Raw genomic sequence first — 16,257 nt, 5'->3', positions numbered from 1 at the left:
CCATCAAAGAGTTTCTTTCAGATTGCGTAACTTTGTCTCTTTGATATGCAATCTCCAGCCTCTTTCTGACCATTGCCACTACATTGGTAGTCACCTTCTATTGATCTTTAGCCGTGCTTTTCAGTAGAAGACATTTTCTTGTCCGCCAAATGGAGCCATCAATTGACTTGGCAGTGTTACTAGTCCAGTGATGTAATACATAAAATTCAAACCACCAAAATCTCCATAATCTTCGCAGACAATTGACAAAGCCCACAAAGGTATATTACATATTTACATGTACAAGATGATAGTATCAGTTCTATTGAAGAACTTACTTGGGGAATGAATTAGCATCCCAAAAGAACACCAACCAAATTTCTATCAATCTATCAGAATCACAAACGATTGAAACAACTTTGAGAAGTCTACACTTGAGTGATTGTAAAGAATCACACCCTAGCCATAAATCAATTAGAGCGCCAGAATTGCTGACCGGTAATCTCTGCCAAAGAGTTTATGACTAAGCTGAAGTGTACATCTGTCATTACTATGAGGAAACAGGTAAAATCTAATTACAGACTTCCCTATGAAGAAAAGAGAGGACTTGATCGTTCCAAATGACTAACACATATATCCAGATGAGTACCAAGTCAAGGTACTTGAGCTTCACTGCTTCACATAGTTTCAGATATCACTACCCTGCAGCAACACCATAACGAATGAAGAGATTGGCATTATAATGTGCTGTACAAAATATGTACGAAGCACAAATTCTGATCCAACTTGCTATTCAATTTTAAAAACTTCACAGATGCACAGATCATTCACCTCAATGTCACGACTGTAGATGATAATCAAGCGTGAAGGCATGTATATCAGAAGGGCTGGTTCCAGGTCTGCCAACATGATTAAGTTAGACGAATTCTTATAAACACAACTTTTAAAGGCTATGCACTTAAAAAGTATCTCCTTCAAAAAAAAAAAAAAAAAAAAATTGGCAGATGATAATCTAGGTAGTAATATGAGATTAACACAAGGTTCACAACTAAGATTAGGTGTTGGGAATTGTTCCATAGTGCAAAGATATATTACTGCTCAATCCAACCAATGACAGCTCTAGTTACAAGTTCCAACGCATCAATACCCATCACACACCACACAAAGGTATGAATGTATGATACACCATCAAGCACGCAATATTTATATGGCTTAATGTAACCCATTTTTCCCCAAACCCCAAAATTCCTGGTTAAAGCAAACCATTAACTAAGAATCCAAATGTAGCTAATTCATTGTAGCAAGGTGGCAAGCTTTCCCATACATTAAATTAAATTGCATACCATATAAAATTCAGATAAATGTATAAAGTTTAATCTATAATTATTATACTTGTTACTGTCATGTTTTTTGTTTGCGGGAGTATTAAACGCTAAATCACATAGTACTTCAATTAGCTTTATATTTATTTATTCCGAATGTTGCATTACTTTTACTTGTAAGACTTTGAAATAAAAGTATCAGTCCCTAAAGTTTAAAATTCTAACTCTGATCTACCTAAAAACAATGTGTTACAAGGATATACAAAAAAAAGGGGTAACTAATTATGATATTACCTTTTATTAATTGTACCATAATGGAACTTGGGTTTGCCAGCTCTCATATCTTCTATGTACTGAAACCAGAGGCACAAGTCAAAAAAGAATATGCATCTTAACAGCTGAAGTATGATTGGAACAGCCAAGTCTTGCTATACCAGTTTAAGAGTAACAAGCATTGATGAAAATGCCAAAGAATCAAAAGGTATTTCATCAAGTTCAAATAGTTTGCACTCAATTGATTCAGGACCAGGGGAAAAATGTGGCTTCTTCAGCTTGGCCAAAAATATGATGTAGGTCTGTTGCAGGAAAAGTTGTTACAAGATCAGAGCAAACAATAACAGTGACACTGATACACTCATATAGTGAAGACTTCCTTACTTGGCCAATGAGTGGAATGTCTAATTGAGCAAATGGTGACAAAACTTCAACTTCAGCACCTGCTTCTTCTTGGGTCTCCCTAATAGCACCTTCTGCAGCAGACTCACCCATTTCCATGAAACCAGCAGGAAGAGTCCTATGTAAATAATTTCCAATGGTCTAAAAAAGCGGTAATATAAGCGGAAAGCAAGCATAATGGAATAAGAACGAATAATTTTGTTCTTCTCATATTCATAACCAAATAACCCTTTTAAAACACTCACCACCGACCATAAGAAGGTTGAATATTCCGCTTGCAAAGTAGGACCTTATTCTCATGCTCAATGAGGCACCCCACAACCTGTAACAAGTTGTTAACCAATATAAGCCATATGATAACACATTATCAATGAAGCACACAGGTTACTAGTTACTATCATTCCAGATAAGAAACCAACACCGAACGTTCAGCTTTAGCTGTTATATGCATGGTGACACCACCCCAGTCCCCTAGAAGCCTTATCCAACCAGTATCTAGAAGCTTGAGATTTGACATCTTTCACCAACAGTTTCAACAAAAATGAATCATCCAAAATGCAAGAAATCATCATAGAAATAAAAAAAATATTGAGTCAAACATTTCACATGTAGCCATAGATATTAACATACATCATTTTCAAACTTAACACAAATAATCTCCTCTGAAAATTCTCAAATTTTAATTATTTCAGCAAAACCCAAAGCTTCATCAGAGATGATGCAAGTATGCACCAGATACATTGATAAGTATCAGTTTTTCCTAGATCATATAAGATCATTACCTATCCAACAAAATGGGCAGCATGTAGCCAATGTGACTAATACTAATACATGCCAATATAGCTAGTTTGACCCATATTAAAACAATCATGAACCGTGACACAAGCCTACGAGAGTCAGCTTCTGTAATGAGTAATTAGTACCATCATCAATATTGGAAACATTATTTGAAAGTTGGAACACTGGAATCTCCTAAAAGTGAACAGAGCAAGCAGTGTTAAGTACTTGAGTTATGCCTTCCTTTATATGAATTATACTCTTTTCCTCTCAACTCTCCTTGCTAAAACTTATCCATGGATATTTTCTTCCTCTCCTCTTATCTGTCCTCAACTCCTATTGAATACATCTATATATAACTAAAAATCTTATTCCTAAATACTTAGTGATCATGACTTGATATCTATTCTAACAATTGACAGAGGTGGAATTGTTGAACCCACAAAATTTATAAAAGACCCAAAAACTCTATTTAAAAATAATAATAATAAAAAAAAAATAAAAAAAAACCCTCAGAAATCAGTGATCTAGATTGCATTAATTGTATTCACTATTCAGAAACAATAAACTAACTTCGTAATTATTATAATATTAGTCATCTTACCAAGGTACCAATTTGATCTTATCTCTCTAGCAAAAGATATTAAATTTATGAATTGGCAGAAATGCAAATAAAAAAGCAGAAAAATATAAATTTTTTTGTTCCATTAATGATAAGCCATCTCAATGTATTTTTACTAATGTTATTTACAAATCAAATGACATTCAGTTCCTTTTACAAATTTTTTGTTGTTTTTTTTTCTTCCTTCTCCTTTCCCTTTGGCTATTTATTGTGTCTCTAAGTCTGCCTTACCATTACGCAAATTGTTTGGGCAAGCTAGAGATGACTTCTAAAGCTTCTCCTTGCTGGAGGTTTGTAAAGGAAGTTTGGTTATATTTTGGGAAATTTCAAAATATGGAGTTTATTGCTATCGTGTCTTTAATATAGAACTGGCATAGCTCATCAATACCTTGTGGATAGGGGTGGAGAGAGCAAGAAGAGGGGAATATCTGTGTCGGCTACATTTTGCATGTGGGGGGGGGGGGGGGGGGGGGGGGGGGGAGGTATAAGAGAAGGGAAGTGGGTGTGTCATGCTTTATTTTAAAATATATTTTTTGCCTCTTGAAATATAAAGATGGTTTCACTTGAATTTTATTTTTTACAAAAACTTGAATACCTTTTATCCCAGCTCAGTTTAAAATAACTAAAACTGGGAAATAATGACAAAATTTAAAATAGAAAGCATGACATCTCCTATCATGGCGTTTTTTACAATTAGTTAAGTTGACCTTCCAACAATTTAAAATAGAAAGCATGACATCTCCTATCATGGCATTTTTTTTGGTCATATTATAGTTCTCTTGTTTTACAATTATCGACACATGAACAATTACCATTTTAGGATTCTGATAGGCAATTTTTCCACATACGGTGCAAATTGCTCTCATCTTCTCATCTCCATCAGGTATATCATGCTTCGTTGAGCCTCCACACCACTGACAGAAATTGACTTTACGGGCATTTCCCTACATATACCGAAATGGAAAAAAAAAAAAAAGGCATGGTAAGGGTACATATGAAGTAATAGCAAATGACTTAATATCTTCAATTTATGATTCCCCACAAGATTACAATAGTAGAAGCAGAGCTTCGAGAAAAGTGTAGTGAATAAGTTTACAGAAAAACCAGCATAGGAAATGCAAGTGATCCTTGCTATGAAATGTTTAACTTCAGCATATAGAATAACTTGGAGATTAATCACACAAATAGAACAAATAAATTACGGAAGTCACAGGAAAAAGAAAAATAATTAGCAACTCTCTCGGACAAATTTATTAACCTGGACAATCAAAACGCATTGCATTGGAATGATGTAAAATACAACTCAACTATCTCTGTAGGAAAGTTAAGTAGATAGCACAAATTTTTTACCAGTAGAAAAACAACCATGATTACCTGTTAAAGAACAAAATCATTTCCTTTTAAAATTACAATATCCAAAAAATATTAATCACATTTAGATAATAATTTGAATTACTGTATTCCTTCTATCCCTTAATTGGAAACAGAAACTGAGGATGTGCCAGACACTCAGAATGGAAAGAGAAATATTGATGAGATGGAAAATTGGAGAAGGAATATAAAATATTATTAAATAGCTGTCTTTAACTCAAATACAAATGCAATGAAAATAACAAGTAAACGATAAACTGCTAAGCAATAAGTGATAACAGAGACTACATATAATAGTTAAAGACAGTAAAGTTCCATCTCCTAACTGGAAAATAGACATGTCACCTTAAGCCATTAAATTCTGCGGTGAGTGGTGACTCAGATTAGAAAAATGTTAGACAGTCATTCAAACAGGGGAAAACAGCATTAAGAGAATGATAAAGAAAAGAGAGTAACAGACTAGTAGCAGTGGTGCCTAATGTGTAACCATAACTATTGGCACCATGCCAAGACACCCCCTTCCAGCTCTTGGCAACTAAAAACAAAGAATCTGTTATACTGAAGGAACAAGCAAGTATCTCTGAGCCTAAGAGATGTGACAACAATAGCATCACTATATCTTTGTGCATATTCTCTTTCAACCCTCATTAAGTTTCCGAGTAAAAAGCAATTGTTGGATGCCAAACAAAGCTATCATTATCTCAGCACCCAAACAAACATTTTATATTAAAGTCCTCATCCAACCTTGAAAGATGGCTAATGATAAAAGGAATGCTAGCTGGATATACGCAAAAGTCGAAAAAAGAACCCAAAAAATTAAAACTAAAATAAAAAATTCAGATCACGAATACAGTCATCACATCACCATGAAGGTCCATCATAAACAATTTATTGTGGTTTGACTCACACAAACATACAAGTAAAAAATCCAATACCGTGTTTTTCTTTCTCCAACTTCTTCGTTCCAGCAACTCTAATGTACTTCCCTCTCTCATGGCCTAAACCTACGACCCCATCTAATCTATTCCTCCAGTCCTCCTCCCAATATAGACTGAATTGCCAAGCAGCACCATATTATCATATCTGATTCTTTTTAAATGCCACAAGTCACAACTCAGAAGCATCCTGGCTTGAAGCTCTGCTGATAAGCCTGGGACACCTAACAAAAGTCACATCTGCTTACATCATGTGACTCTAGGCATACTAAGCTGCAAATAATAAAATGGAAAAATTATGGTTATCTTATAAGAAGTTCAGAGGATACCCATGGAGCCTCCAAACTTCCCACAAGTCCAATTTTAAACCCTCATTCAATACAAAGCCAAGCTCTATCATGTACATAAAGGCCTTAAAATTTCTAAAGAAGATTTTAACTTTAAAGTCTTAAGGACCTCTATTCTTTACTTCTCAATCTGAATTAGAAAGTTCTACATTTGCAGGGAACACATGGATTTGGCAGTGATAATTCTCCCCTGCTCATTTTTTTGCAATGAAGGATTCTTCTCCATTTTTTTGTTTCTTGCTTACATTAGAAGCAACTGTCTTTCAATGAAGCAAACCAGTTGAGTCCATGGATTTCATTAGTGCTTAACAACAGTAACCAGTAAGTCTTGTTCCCGTCAACCTTCATTCTTATCCAACTTCCACTGGTCCTTAGTCCTCACCTAGTTCAGCTCTCCCAGACTGCACTCCTAGACGGCTACAGTGACTAAACAACCAATCCTAAATTCTTCATTCCATGCATTGACTCCTGTCTTGAGCACAAAAACTTGGAGAATTCCTTCAACTAAGAAATAAATAAGATGATACCAAAGTAATTTCCTAGCCCCAGGTTAATATAAAGCAACACTTCATCCTTTTAAACACCAAAATTCCCTGGCTGTAAACCAAGATACAGTTCAAATATCCAAGCTCCCTAAGGTACGCCGACATTCAATGCATAAGTCCAATCACCAAAAGTGTCAGAAGCATAAACCCACGATTGATCATCACGGCCAAGTTACAACCTAGTGTCTCAACTCGCAACTTCACTTACATACACTTGAAACTTCTGCAACCAGAAACAAGCTCAAACACTTTGAATCTTCCAGAGCATATAGCGACAACAGCAAAATCAAAGTCATAATCCCAAAACAAAGGGGACATGACATGAACCAAGAATCTATCCCTCGTGACCATCCGTAATATTTTTGCAACCCTCAAATTTCCTTGCTGGTGTATCCTCCCGTTGGCGCCTCACATGACCAAATCAACCTAGTCAAATCTCTCCTATTATTTTATCCTATTCCTAGACGTCTGCATTTACACCATTAATTCTATCTTTCAAGGAGTAAATGCCCAACATTCTGACCCATATATAATGCCAACAATTTTGTTCCTTTTAACCTTAAACGCACACTACAACGCAGTATATCCTTCCTATGAGTCAGGTTACAACACAAGAAGAAGTATACTTGGTTGAAATTCCAAGAATCAAACGAGGTTCAATTTCTGTATAATGTCTCGAATCAAAATGGAGGCCTTGCTCAATTAGCATCAAACTATTTTCACATTTAGAGGTTCACTTAGAAGAAAAAAAAACATTAGATCAAACCAAGTAAGCTACACACAGCAATTAATGCTTAATGATTTTTCTAATAATCTTGCAAAGTTCCGACAAATCAAATAATTAAATCAAACCCAATTCCCATTTGCACTCACACAACATTTAATCACAAAGAAAAATCAAAACAAAGTTAAAATAATCAAAATTAACTCAGAAAATGTAATGTAATATCTGAAATAAACATGCCAATCAATAAATTCAAGACTATCCACATTTATATAACACAAAAGAACTCAACCCAGTTACTTATACAATCCAAATTGCAAAATTTGTATGAATTCAAAACAAAAGGCTTTAGAATAAAGATTATACCGAAGAAATTAAAGAATCGGAAGATGAAGAAGAGGAAGAAGCAGTTAAATTTGAGTCGCTTCGAGTTGATGACATCCGAAAAGATTTGACACAGTGAATCTTCGAAGTTGATAAAATGGAAGTAGAATTCGACAATGAGATTATGGGAAATCTTGGATGAGGAAATTTAATTCGATTTGCGAGGAAGAAAGAAGAAGAAGATGAGGAGGAAGCTATCATCATCTGCACAAGTCTTAACATTTCTAATTTTTCTGGGTTTAATATTCACATCTTAACTACTACGTAGATATTTTTGCTGCTAGCTGAATGCCAACCTTAATGAATTAGTACTGATATACTCATCAAAATTACATTATTTATTTATTTATTTATTTTATTTTTTTTTTTAAAAAAAAGGAGAAATTACAACTAATTTATAAACTCGTAAATTTGGAAAACTAGAATAATTTTCGTGTTATATGTACACTTTAAGGTTAGAAAAGGCTAATCTATTACTGTTTTATGAGTTGTTAGGAAAAAAAAAAAAAAAATTGGATTTGATTAGACCCGTTCTTAGCCTTGGCGGCCTATAGGCAAAATGACAGATTGGGGCCCTAATCAACTACTAGTAAAGTAAAAACTTTAAAATTGTAAGAAAAAAAAAGTTGCACTTTATATAAAAATTATAGCATACCTAGGAAAAAACGTACAAACAACAATCATCCTTATTTTACAAAATTATAGCTTACCAAAAATGAAAAAAAAAAATATCAAATTGTACAAATCAATTATTTACCATTATATTATCGAATAGTCAAGTAAAAAAAAATGGAAAAGAATTAAAGGAGGGATAGATGTTTATTTTGGAGTTTGGGTATTGGAAAATTGTTTAAATCTGCAGTGCAATTAAACTACACAGTATATTGTTTTCAACTAGTTTAAGCTCGCTACTAAGAAATTGGGCCTCCACCCCTTGGGGTCTAGGGCAGCAGCACCTCATGCATTGCCCGAGAACAGTCCTGGATTTGATCAATCTAGATTAGACTTGGAATTAATTGGACATTGAAGATGGAAAACTTTTTTTTTTTTTTTTTTGAAGAAAACCGATCGGGAATATATTAAGTGAGGTTAAGTTCCGCCAAAGTTTGAAGATTTTGAGGGAAGGGACCTAAACAAACAAATTCATTACAACCTCTAGAGTCCCACCTCGCAACGAGATGAGCAAGAGTAATCCCCTCACGTTTCACATGACACATAGAAAAATCAGTAAAAGAAGAAGCTAGCAGCATTAAATCTTCTAGCACTAAACTCAGTGGGTCAAAGCCCACCCTATTCTGCCTAAATCCCTGAACAACCATGAGAGAATCACTCTCAATTATGACTTTGTTATACCGCAACCTGAAGGCCAATTGCGCACCAAAACGGCATGCCGCAGCCTCTGCCAAAACAGGACTCCACCCAGCATGCTCCCTGCAGATAGCAGCAGCCAAAAAAGCACCCATTTCGTCTCTTATAACAGCACCCAGACCTGTAAATCCACCTACATGAGCGTCACAATTTACTTTGCTAAAAACCAGCACTTGGGCGATTCCACGAGCACATAGCGGGAGTAGAGGCATTAACAGTAGGCTTAAAAACTTTGCACGCATAGTCACCATACTCCATAACATTTCTTACAAGCCCAGCCGCAACAAGAATTGGTGAAGATGACTCATTATCAAAGATGACCCTGTTGCGGCACCACCACGCAGCCCACATCAAAGCAGCCATCGTTAGGAGCTCTTTGCTAGACACTTTCTAAGCTAGACACATAAAATGGGTAGAGAAATCAGAAATAGGGGCCTGAGCAAGCAATGCAGCAAACTCACTCACACTCCATATTTGAACCGCAGTACTACACTCAAAAATTGTGTGCACAATTGACTCAACCATACTTCCACAGATTGTGCACACACAATCAGGAATCAAGTGACGGTAGTGCAGCCTCAAAGCCTCTCTCTAACCCCAAGAAAGCCTTTGCAAGCTCTCCACAGAAAGTGACATAATTTTGGCGGGCCTTTAAGATTCCAAATTGTCTTCCAAACGTCACTTCCTTGATGAGATTGACCCGAATCAAGACTTCCATTGTAATACTCCGTATTTTTATACGTATTTTATTTTAAATAAGTATTTTGTGAGGTATTTAAATAATTTGAAATGAATTATTTATGGCATTTTAATTATTTATTTTAAATAAGTTTGGAAATATTTTATAAAAGGAAAGTTTTATTTAACTAATTATTTTATTAAGTTGGGATTTAATTTAAGAAAGTTTTATTTTAGTTAAGTTTTATTAGAAAAGGGATTAGGAAAGATTAAAAAAGGAAATTTTAGGTAGAAGAGTTTCTAGAGAAAGGGTATAAATATTCAACACTTGGGCAAATTAAACTTTGCCCAGAGTGGAGAATACCCAAGGTAAACTTTCTCTCCCTTCTCCTTTATTTCTTTTTCTTTTTCTTTCTTTTCCCCTTCCCCTTTTTGCAGGGCCGGCCACCACCACACACCACCGGCCGCCACCACAGTCACCGGCGTAAGTGCCAGTAGCCGCGGCGGCACTGGCAAGGCATGGCAGCAGCCCAGCCGTGCCGTGGTGGCTGCTGCTGTCCGGCCACCCTTTCGAAAAAAAAATTATTCCTTTTATTTTTCTTTTGTTTAATCCTAGATCTAATTATAAATTATGAGTTTTGTGATGGTTTTATGATGATTGATTTTAAGTATGACGCAAATTAATTTTTAGATTTTAATTTTTATTAAAAAGCCCCAATTTTTGAAACCCTAGTATAAATAATTGATTATTGAAGAAATATGATTTAGGGTGGTTTAAACCTTTAATTTGAGGGTTTTAAAGCATAATTACAGCAAGTTTTCATGAATTAATATTGTTGGAATTTTTGTTAGTAAGCTAAAAATTAAGTTTCTTGAAGGAATATTGATTACCCATTAATTGGGATTAAAGTAGAGGTTTTAAATGAATTTTCAGCTTGTTTTAATTAAATTATGAGTGGTTTAATAAGAGTATATATTGCTGGAAATTTGTGTGGAGTAGATTTTAATGCCATATTATGATTTTGGATTGTAGGAGACTTTCAAGTGAGTGATTTCTATTAGTCGTGGCGATTTTAAGATCGTATTCAAGGTACGTTCGCATACTTGGTATTTATTTGGTGATATATGAACATGCTAGGCTTTGAATAATTGATTCCAAATAGAATTATGATAGTTTTTAGTTGGAATTTATTATTTGGTTGATGTTGGTGATTGAATTATGAATCATGGATTATTTGTGATGGATTATTGAATGGAAATAATTATTTTGGCATGTTATATATGAACCACACTTTTATTATTGGCATGATAGAGAGCATGTTTAATTAAACTAAATGTTTAACTTGGTTTGGAATATTAAAAGGGAATTTTATTATGGTTCATATAATTTTTATTGATGCTATAAGCATGAGAAAAGAGCTATGTAAGTGTCTATGTATACGAGGAATAAATTATATGTTGGTGCCTTAGTGCACTTAAGGTGTTTCTAACACCGAGGGATAGGAATTGTGGCGCATTACGCGTTTAAGGTGTCTTTGATACCGAGATAGATTTAAAATGGTTTCAACATTAAATATTATATGGTTTCTAATTATTCAAGAATTAAATTGGAATGTTTAATTGTTTGGATAATTATAATGTTTGATTGTGTTATGGCTTGAGAGTCATCACCAAATTTAATAATATGTAAATAACTAAAGTGAAAGAGATTACACACTAAAACTCTTGGAACATATATACCTTGAGTATAAACATATGGGGGGAGTTATGGGGTTTTATATTTAACCATAACTTCTACTGGGAGTACAAGACGTTGTATTTTCCTTTTATTATTATGCGTAAGAATTTCGCCACTTACGAGTGGTTCTTTTATACTGGCACCGTTAGCTCCCGTGTTAGTACCCCTTTATTGGGGCAGGTTAGGGGGGAAACCCATTCGATGCATAATCAATGCTAAATGAATCAATTAGTTACTTAGTTGAGAAGTCTTGTTGTATGTTGTGTGCTTGTAAACAGGTTGCAACGACGTAAGTTGTGTGCTGATAGATAAAAGCATGTTAGTGTGTTTAATTACGCTTATGTACTCAGCTTTGCTGATTGTGTGTTTGTGTGTTTGTTGGCCTTGTCTTTGCCTTGGCCCTATGATGACCCATTTTTAATAGAGAGTAGTGGAAACAAGTAGAGAGAAGCTTTTCAGGTGATGAAGCATATTCATAATGGGCATGAGTGAAGAGCGAATCATGCTAGTTTTCATAAGTTTATGATATGTTTATTACTTTAATTATTTTATCATATTATGTTGTGAGACTAACGCAAAGGTTTTGAATTGGTTCGGTTTTGTTAAGGGCCTACAATGGTTCCAAGTTGGTTGACTTTGTTTTACTTTGGTTTGACTTTACTTTCGTTGGTTGACTTTTTAAGTTGGAACGTTTTGAATGTTTTTAAAGATAATCTTCCGTTGTGTGTCTTTGATAGTTGCCTTAGCCGTTTTCACGGTGGCGGTAATGTCTTAGATTTTCCTATTTTGAGTTTTAAACAGAGTAAAACAGGTATTTTAAAAGAAAGGAATTTCTATGGTATTACATCGATTGCCAAGCCAATAGCCAGATTTCACACTATACTCCCCCGACTTCAAAGGCCGCCAATACATTACGTCCCTAGTGCATCGAAAGGAAAGCGGGATAGACAAAATAAGTGCTTGATCAGAAGCCGAGAAGTTCTGCTGGACAACATCTCCCTTCCAACACATAGAGTCAAAATCGATCAAGTTACAAACTCTCATTGGGCAGTGGTGTGGGAACTACAATTGAAGAACACCCCGGCAGCCACGCACTTTCCCAAACTTTAATATCACTCCCATTTCCCACCCGTCATTTCAAACCATCAAGCAAAAGTGCCTTTGCCCCCCACATACTCCTCCAAGTAAAGCTAGGATCATAGCCTTGACAAGCATCTAAAACATCATAATGCTTAAAATACTTGGCTTTTAAAATAGCATGGAGATGGCACCTTGGTGGTGATGGAGACGCCAACATTGTTTTGCCAAAAGAGCCATATTAAAACAACGAAGATCCCAAAAGCCCATCCCACCCTCACTTTTCGGCTTGCACAAAAGTTCCCACTGTTGCCAATGCAATTTCCTTGATGAGTCCGTAGAACCCCACCAAAACCTAGCCATCATCGAGTGGATATCATCAATAAGACCATCAGGGAGTCTAAAAATACTCATCATATAACTAGTTATTGGGCTTTATATGACAAATAAAAAGTTGTACTATTTAATTACAAATGCTTCACATTTAAAGTTTGAAATACTGGTTTGCACCAAAAAAAAAAAAAAAGTTTGAAATACTGGTCAAAAGACGGAAAAATTTACTTAAAATTATTATACAGAGTATTAGATTAGATTTTCCGATTAGATTAGACTAGAATGTACCTAGTATAATGCCAATTAACGGAATTTGCAAATAAGATATTTATGTGAGGGTAGTTATAATTTTTTATTTTTTATTTTTATTTTTTGGTTTATTCGGTTTTTAAAAGTGAGAAATACCATAGAGACTGCACACAAATGCTCCATTGGAGTTTTGGAGTGAAATTAGTGTAAGTGACTTCTTCATTTACACTCACAACAAGAAAAGGGCCGTTTTGCGACGGAAATAATTCGTCGCAAACTGGAAAAATTCCGTCGCAAAGTGACTTTGCGACGGATTTCCGTCACAGGCATGGCGTCGCTCGAACTTTCGTAGCAAACAGTCCTTTTGTGACGGAATATCCGTCGCAAAACGAATTGCGACGGATTTTGCGACGGAAAGGTAGTTGTAGCTGAAAACAACATTTGCGACGAAAATTCCGTAGCAAGAGGAACCATTTTGCGACGGAATATTCCGTCACAAATTTTGCGACGGAATGTATTTCCGTCGCAAAATGGATTCTTTTGCGACGGAATAGTCCGTCACAAATTTTGCGACGGAATGTAATTCCGTCGCAAAATGGAGTATTTTGCGACGGATTATTTTCCGTCGCATGTGTGCGACGGAAAATAATCCGTCGCAAAATACTCCATTTTGCGACGGAATTACATTCCGTCGCAAAGTTATTGTAATTTTAATTTTTTTTTTTTTGTATTTTGTTTTTTTTTCCTGGAACCTGTATTCCTGCAATCCTGTTTAATTTTTTTGTATTTTGTTTTGTTTTCCTGGAACCTGTATTCATGCAATCCTGTTTAATAAAATACGTGCATTTAAAATAATTTCAGTCAAAAAGTCCACGCCCTAACATAATTCAAATATATACAACACGTAGCCGTAACTACCAAGTACGGTACATGATATAATTTTTTAAACTACAATGTCATCCATATACAAAAATCGAAAAATGGGGCGTTTTTGGTTCTAACTTGTCTATTTCTCACATTTGTTATCTAATGAACCTATTTTTGACCTTAATACACCTAACTAACATAGTTACTTGAGTTTGAGGCTTGAAATTGTTTATAAGTGGCAATATAGGTTCACTAGGTCCTAAAACTAGAAAAAATGGGCGAAAATGGGGCGTTTTTGGTTCTAACTTGCCTATTTCTCACATTTGTTATCAAATGAGCTTATTTTTGACCATAATACACCTAAATAACATAGTTACTTGAGTTCGAGGCTTGAAATAGTTCATAAGTGGCAATATAGGTTCACTAGGTCCTAAAACTAGGAAAATTGGGTGAAAATGGGGCGTTTTTGGTTCTAACTTGCCTATTTCTCACATTTGTTATCTAATGAACCTATTTTTGACCTTAATACACCTAACTAACATAGTTACTTGAGTTTGAGGCTTGAAATTGTTTATAAGTGGCAATATAGGTTCACTAGGTCCTAAAGCAAGTGATGAAACACATATAATTAACACACAATTACCCACATTCAAATAAACATACATACACTAACATGTATTTTTAAATTAACATATATTTTAAACTAATCTAACATATATTTTAAACTAATCTAACATATATTTTAAACTAAACTAACATACATTATAAACTAACTAACATATATTTTAAACTAAAATAACATACATTATAAACTAATCTAACATATATTTTAAACTAAACTAACATACATTAAACTAATTCTAACATTGCAATATATCTTAAAAATTAAACTAATTCTAACATTGCAATATAAATTAAACTACACTACACTAAACACAAGTAATTAAATAATAAAATTTAGTTACAAATTAAATTAAAAAACATAATTAGAAAAAGTTAGGGTTTACATTAAAATTAAATTGAAAACAAAAACAAAGGGGGATAGTGGAATACTCACCGGGATTTGAGGGTGTTGTGGCGGAAATCCGGCTGCCGGAAGGAGGGTGGTGTGGTGGCTGCACACCGCCGGCGAACGGAGGGGCGTGAGTGGGCTTGAACGGAGGGGGTGGCGTGGGTGGGCGTGAGTGCGCGTGAGTGGGAGTGAACGGAGGGGGTGGGCGTTAGTAGGTGTGAGTGGCCGGATTCCGGTCGTTCCGGTGGCGACAGCGGCGGTGAAGTGGCCGGATTTTCTTTCTCTCTCTACGCTTTCCTCTATCTCTCTCTACGCTTTCCTCTTTCTGTTCTTCGTTTTCTTTTTCTCTCTCCTTCAGCGAAACTTCAGTTTTTTTTAAAAAAATTTAAAAACTTTTTGCGACGGAATTTCCGTCGCAGAATCCGTCGCAAAATGTTTTTTTTTATTTTTTTTTTTAATATTGTTTTGCGACGATTATTTCCGTCGCAAACAAACTTTTGCGAGGGAATAAATTCCGTCGCAAACTTTGCGACGGAATTTCCGTCGCAAAAGTTTGTTTCCGTCGCAAAGTTGCGACGGAATTTATTCCCTCGCAAATTAACCCTTTTTGCGACGGAATTGTAGTCCGTTGCAAGGTTTCCGTCGCAAAATGACCTATTTCTTGTAGTGACTTTGTATTAGCCAAGAGTGTATAATTTCCTAATAAGTGAGAAATTGACATAAGATGTACTTGATAGTCATACCTCTAATTCTATAAATCACTAGTGAATATATGGAATACATTGATGTACCTCATCTTATAATTACAACTAGTTTATATTTGTGCTAATGCACTTGAAATATATAACACGGTTAACAAACAATGTCTCTTTTCTTACCGAAACAAATAATGTCTCTTTTCTTACCGAAACAAATAATGTCTCTTTTCTTAGAATAATTGACATAATTTGATTTTTGGCAATACTAATCTATTGCCATTTTTTTAAAATCAATGTAAATAGCTTATATGTAATCAGGTTAAATGTTACTCCCTCCGTCTCCAAAACTTCGACCCGTTTGGCCTAATTTTAGTTTTAAAATAATCGACCCATTTGCATTAAATATACACCAATTTACAACAATATTTGTGCAAAATTAGCTTCCCCATATAAAATTTTGTTTTTTCATGTATTTTTAATACTTTATCTCTCTATTTTTATATAAACCCCATGTAAATTTATCTTTCCAATATGTTTTTATTTCTTTTTATTTAAG

General features: G+C 34.9%; 2 protein-coding genes across 2 annotated transcripts; both read right to left on the bottom strand.

Annotated features, from left to right (window-relative positions):
• Positions 1-220: 220 nt before the first annotated feature.
• LOC145582305 (nudix hydrolase 23, chloroplastic-like) lies at positions 221-7,951 on the bottom strand. The gene is made up of 8 exons (XM_081639305.1): positions 7,664-7,951; positions 4,188-4,319; positions 2,222-2,298; positions 1,959-2,094; positions 1,736-1,876; positions 1,596-1,654; positions 811-878; positions 221-681 (listed from the first exon to the last, which is right to left on the bottom strand). The coding sequence occupies exons 1-7, from the start codon at positions 7,901-7,903 to the stop codon at positions 818-820; spliced, it is 846 nt and encodes a 281-aa protein (XP_081495431.1). The 5' UTR covers positions 7,904-7,951; the 3' UTR covers positions 221-681; positions 811-817.
• Positions 7,952-8,760: 809 nt separating this feature from the next.
• LOC145581253 (uncharacterized) lies at positions 8,761-9,412 on the bottom strand. Its single transcript, XM_081638292.1, has 2 exons — positions 9,217-9,412; positions 8,761-9,170 (listed from the first exon to the last, which is right to left on the bottom strand). The coding sequence occupies exons 1-2, from the start codon at positions 9,410-9,412 to the stop codon at positions 8,761-8,763; spliced, it is 606 nt and encodes a 201-aa protein (XP_081494418.1).
• Positions 9,413-16,257: the final 6,845 nt, after the last annotated feature.

Source organism: Chenopodium album, chromosome 15, assembly GCF_948465745.1.
Source record: "Chenopodium album chromosome 15, dcCheAlbu1.1, whole genome shotgun sequence".
In the NCBI taxonomy this organism is placed as follows: Eukaryota; Viridiplantae; Streptophyta; class Magnoliopsida; order Caryophyllales; family Amaranthaceae; genus Chenopodium; species Chenopodium album.
Note: the sequence above shows the minus strand (reverse complement) of the source record. Positions and strands in the feature narration are given on the sequence as shown.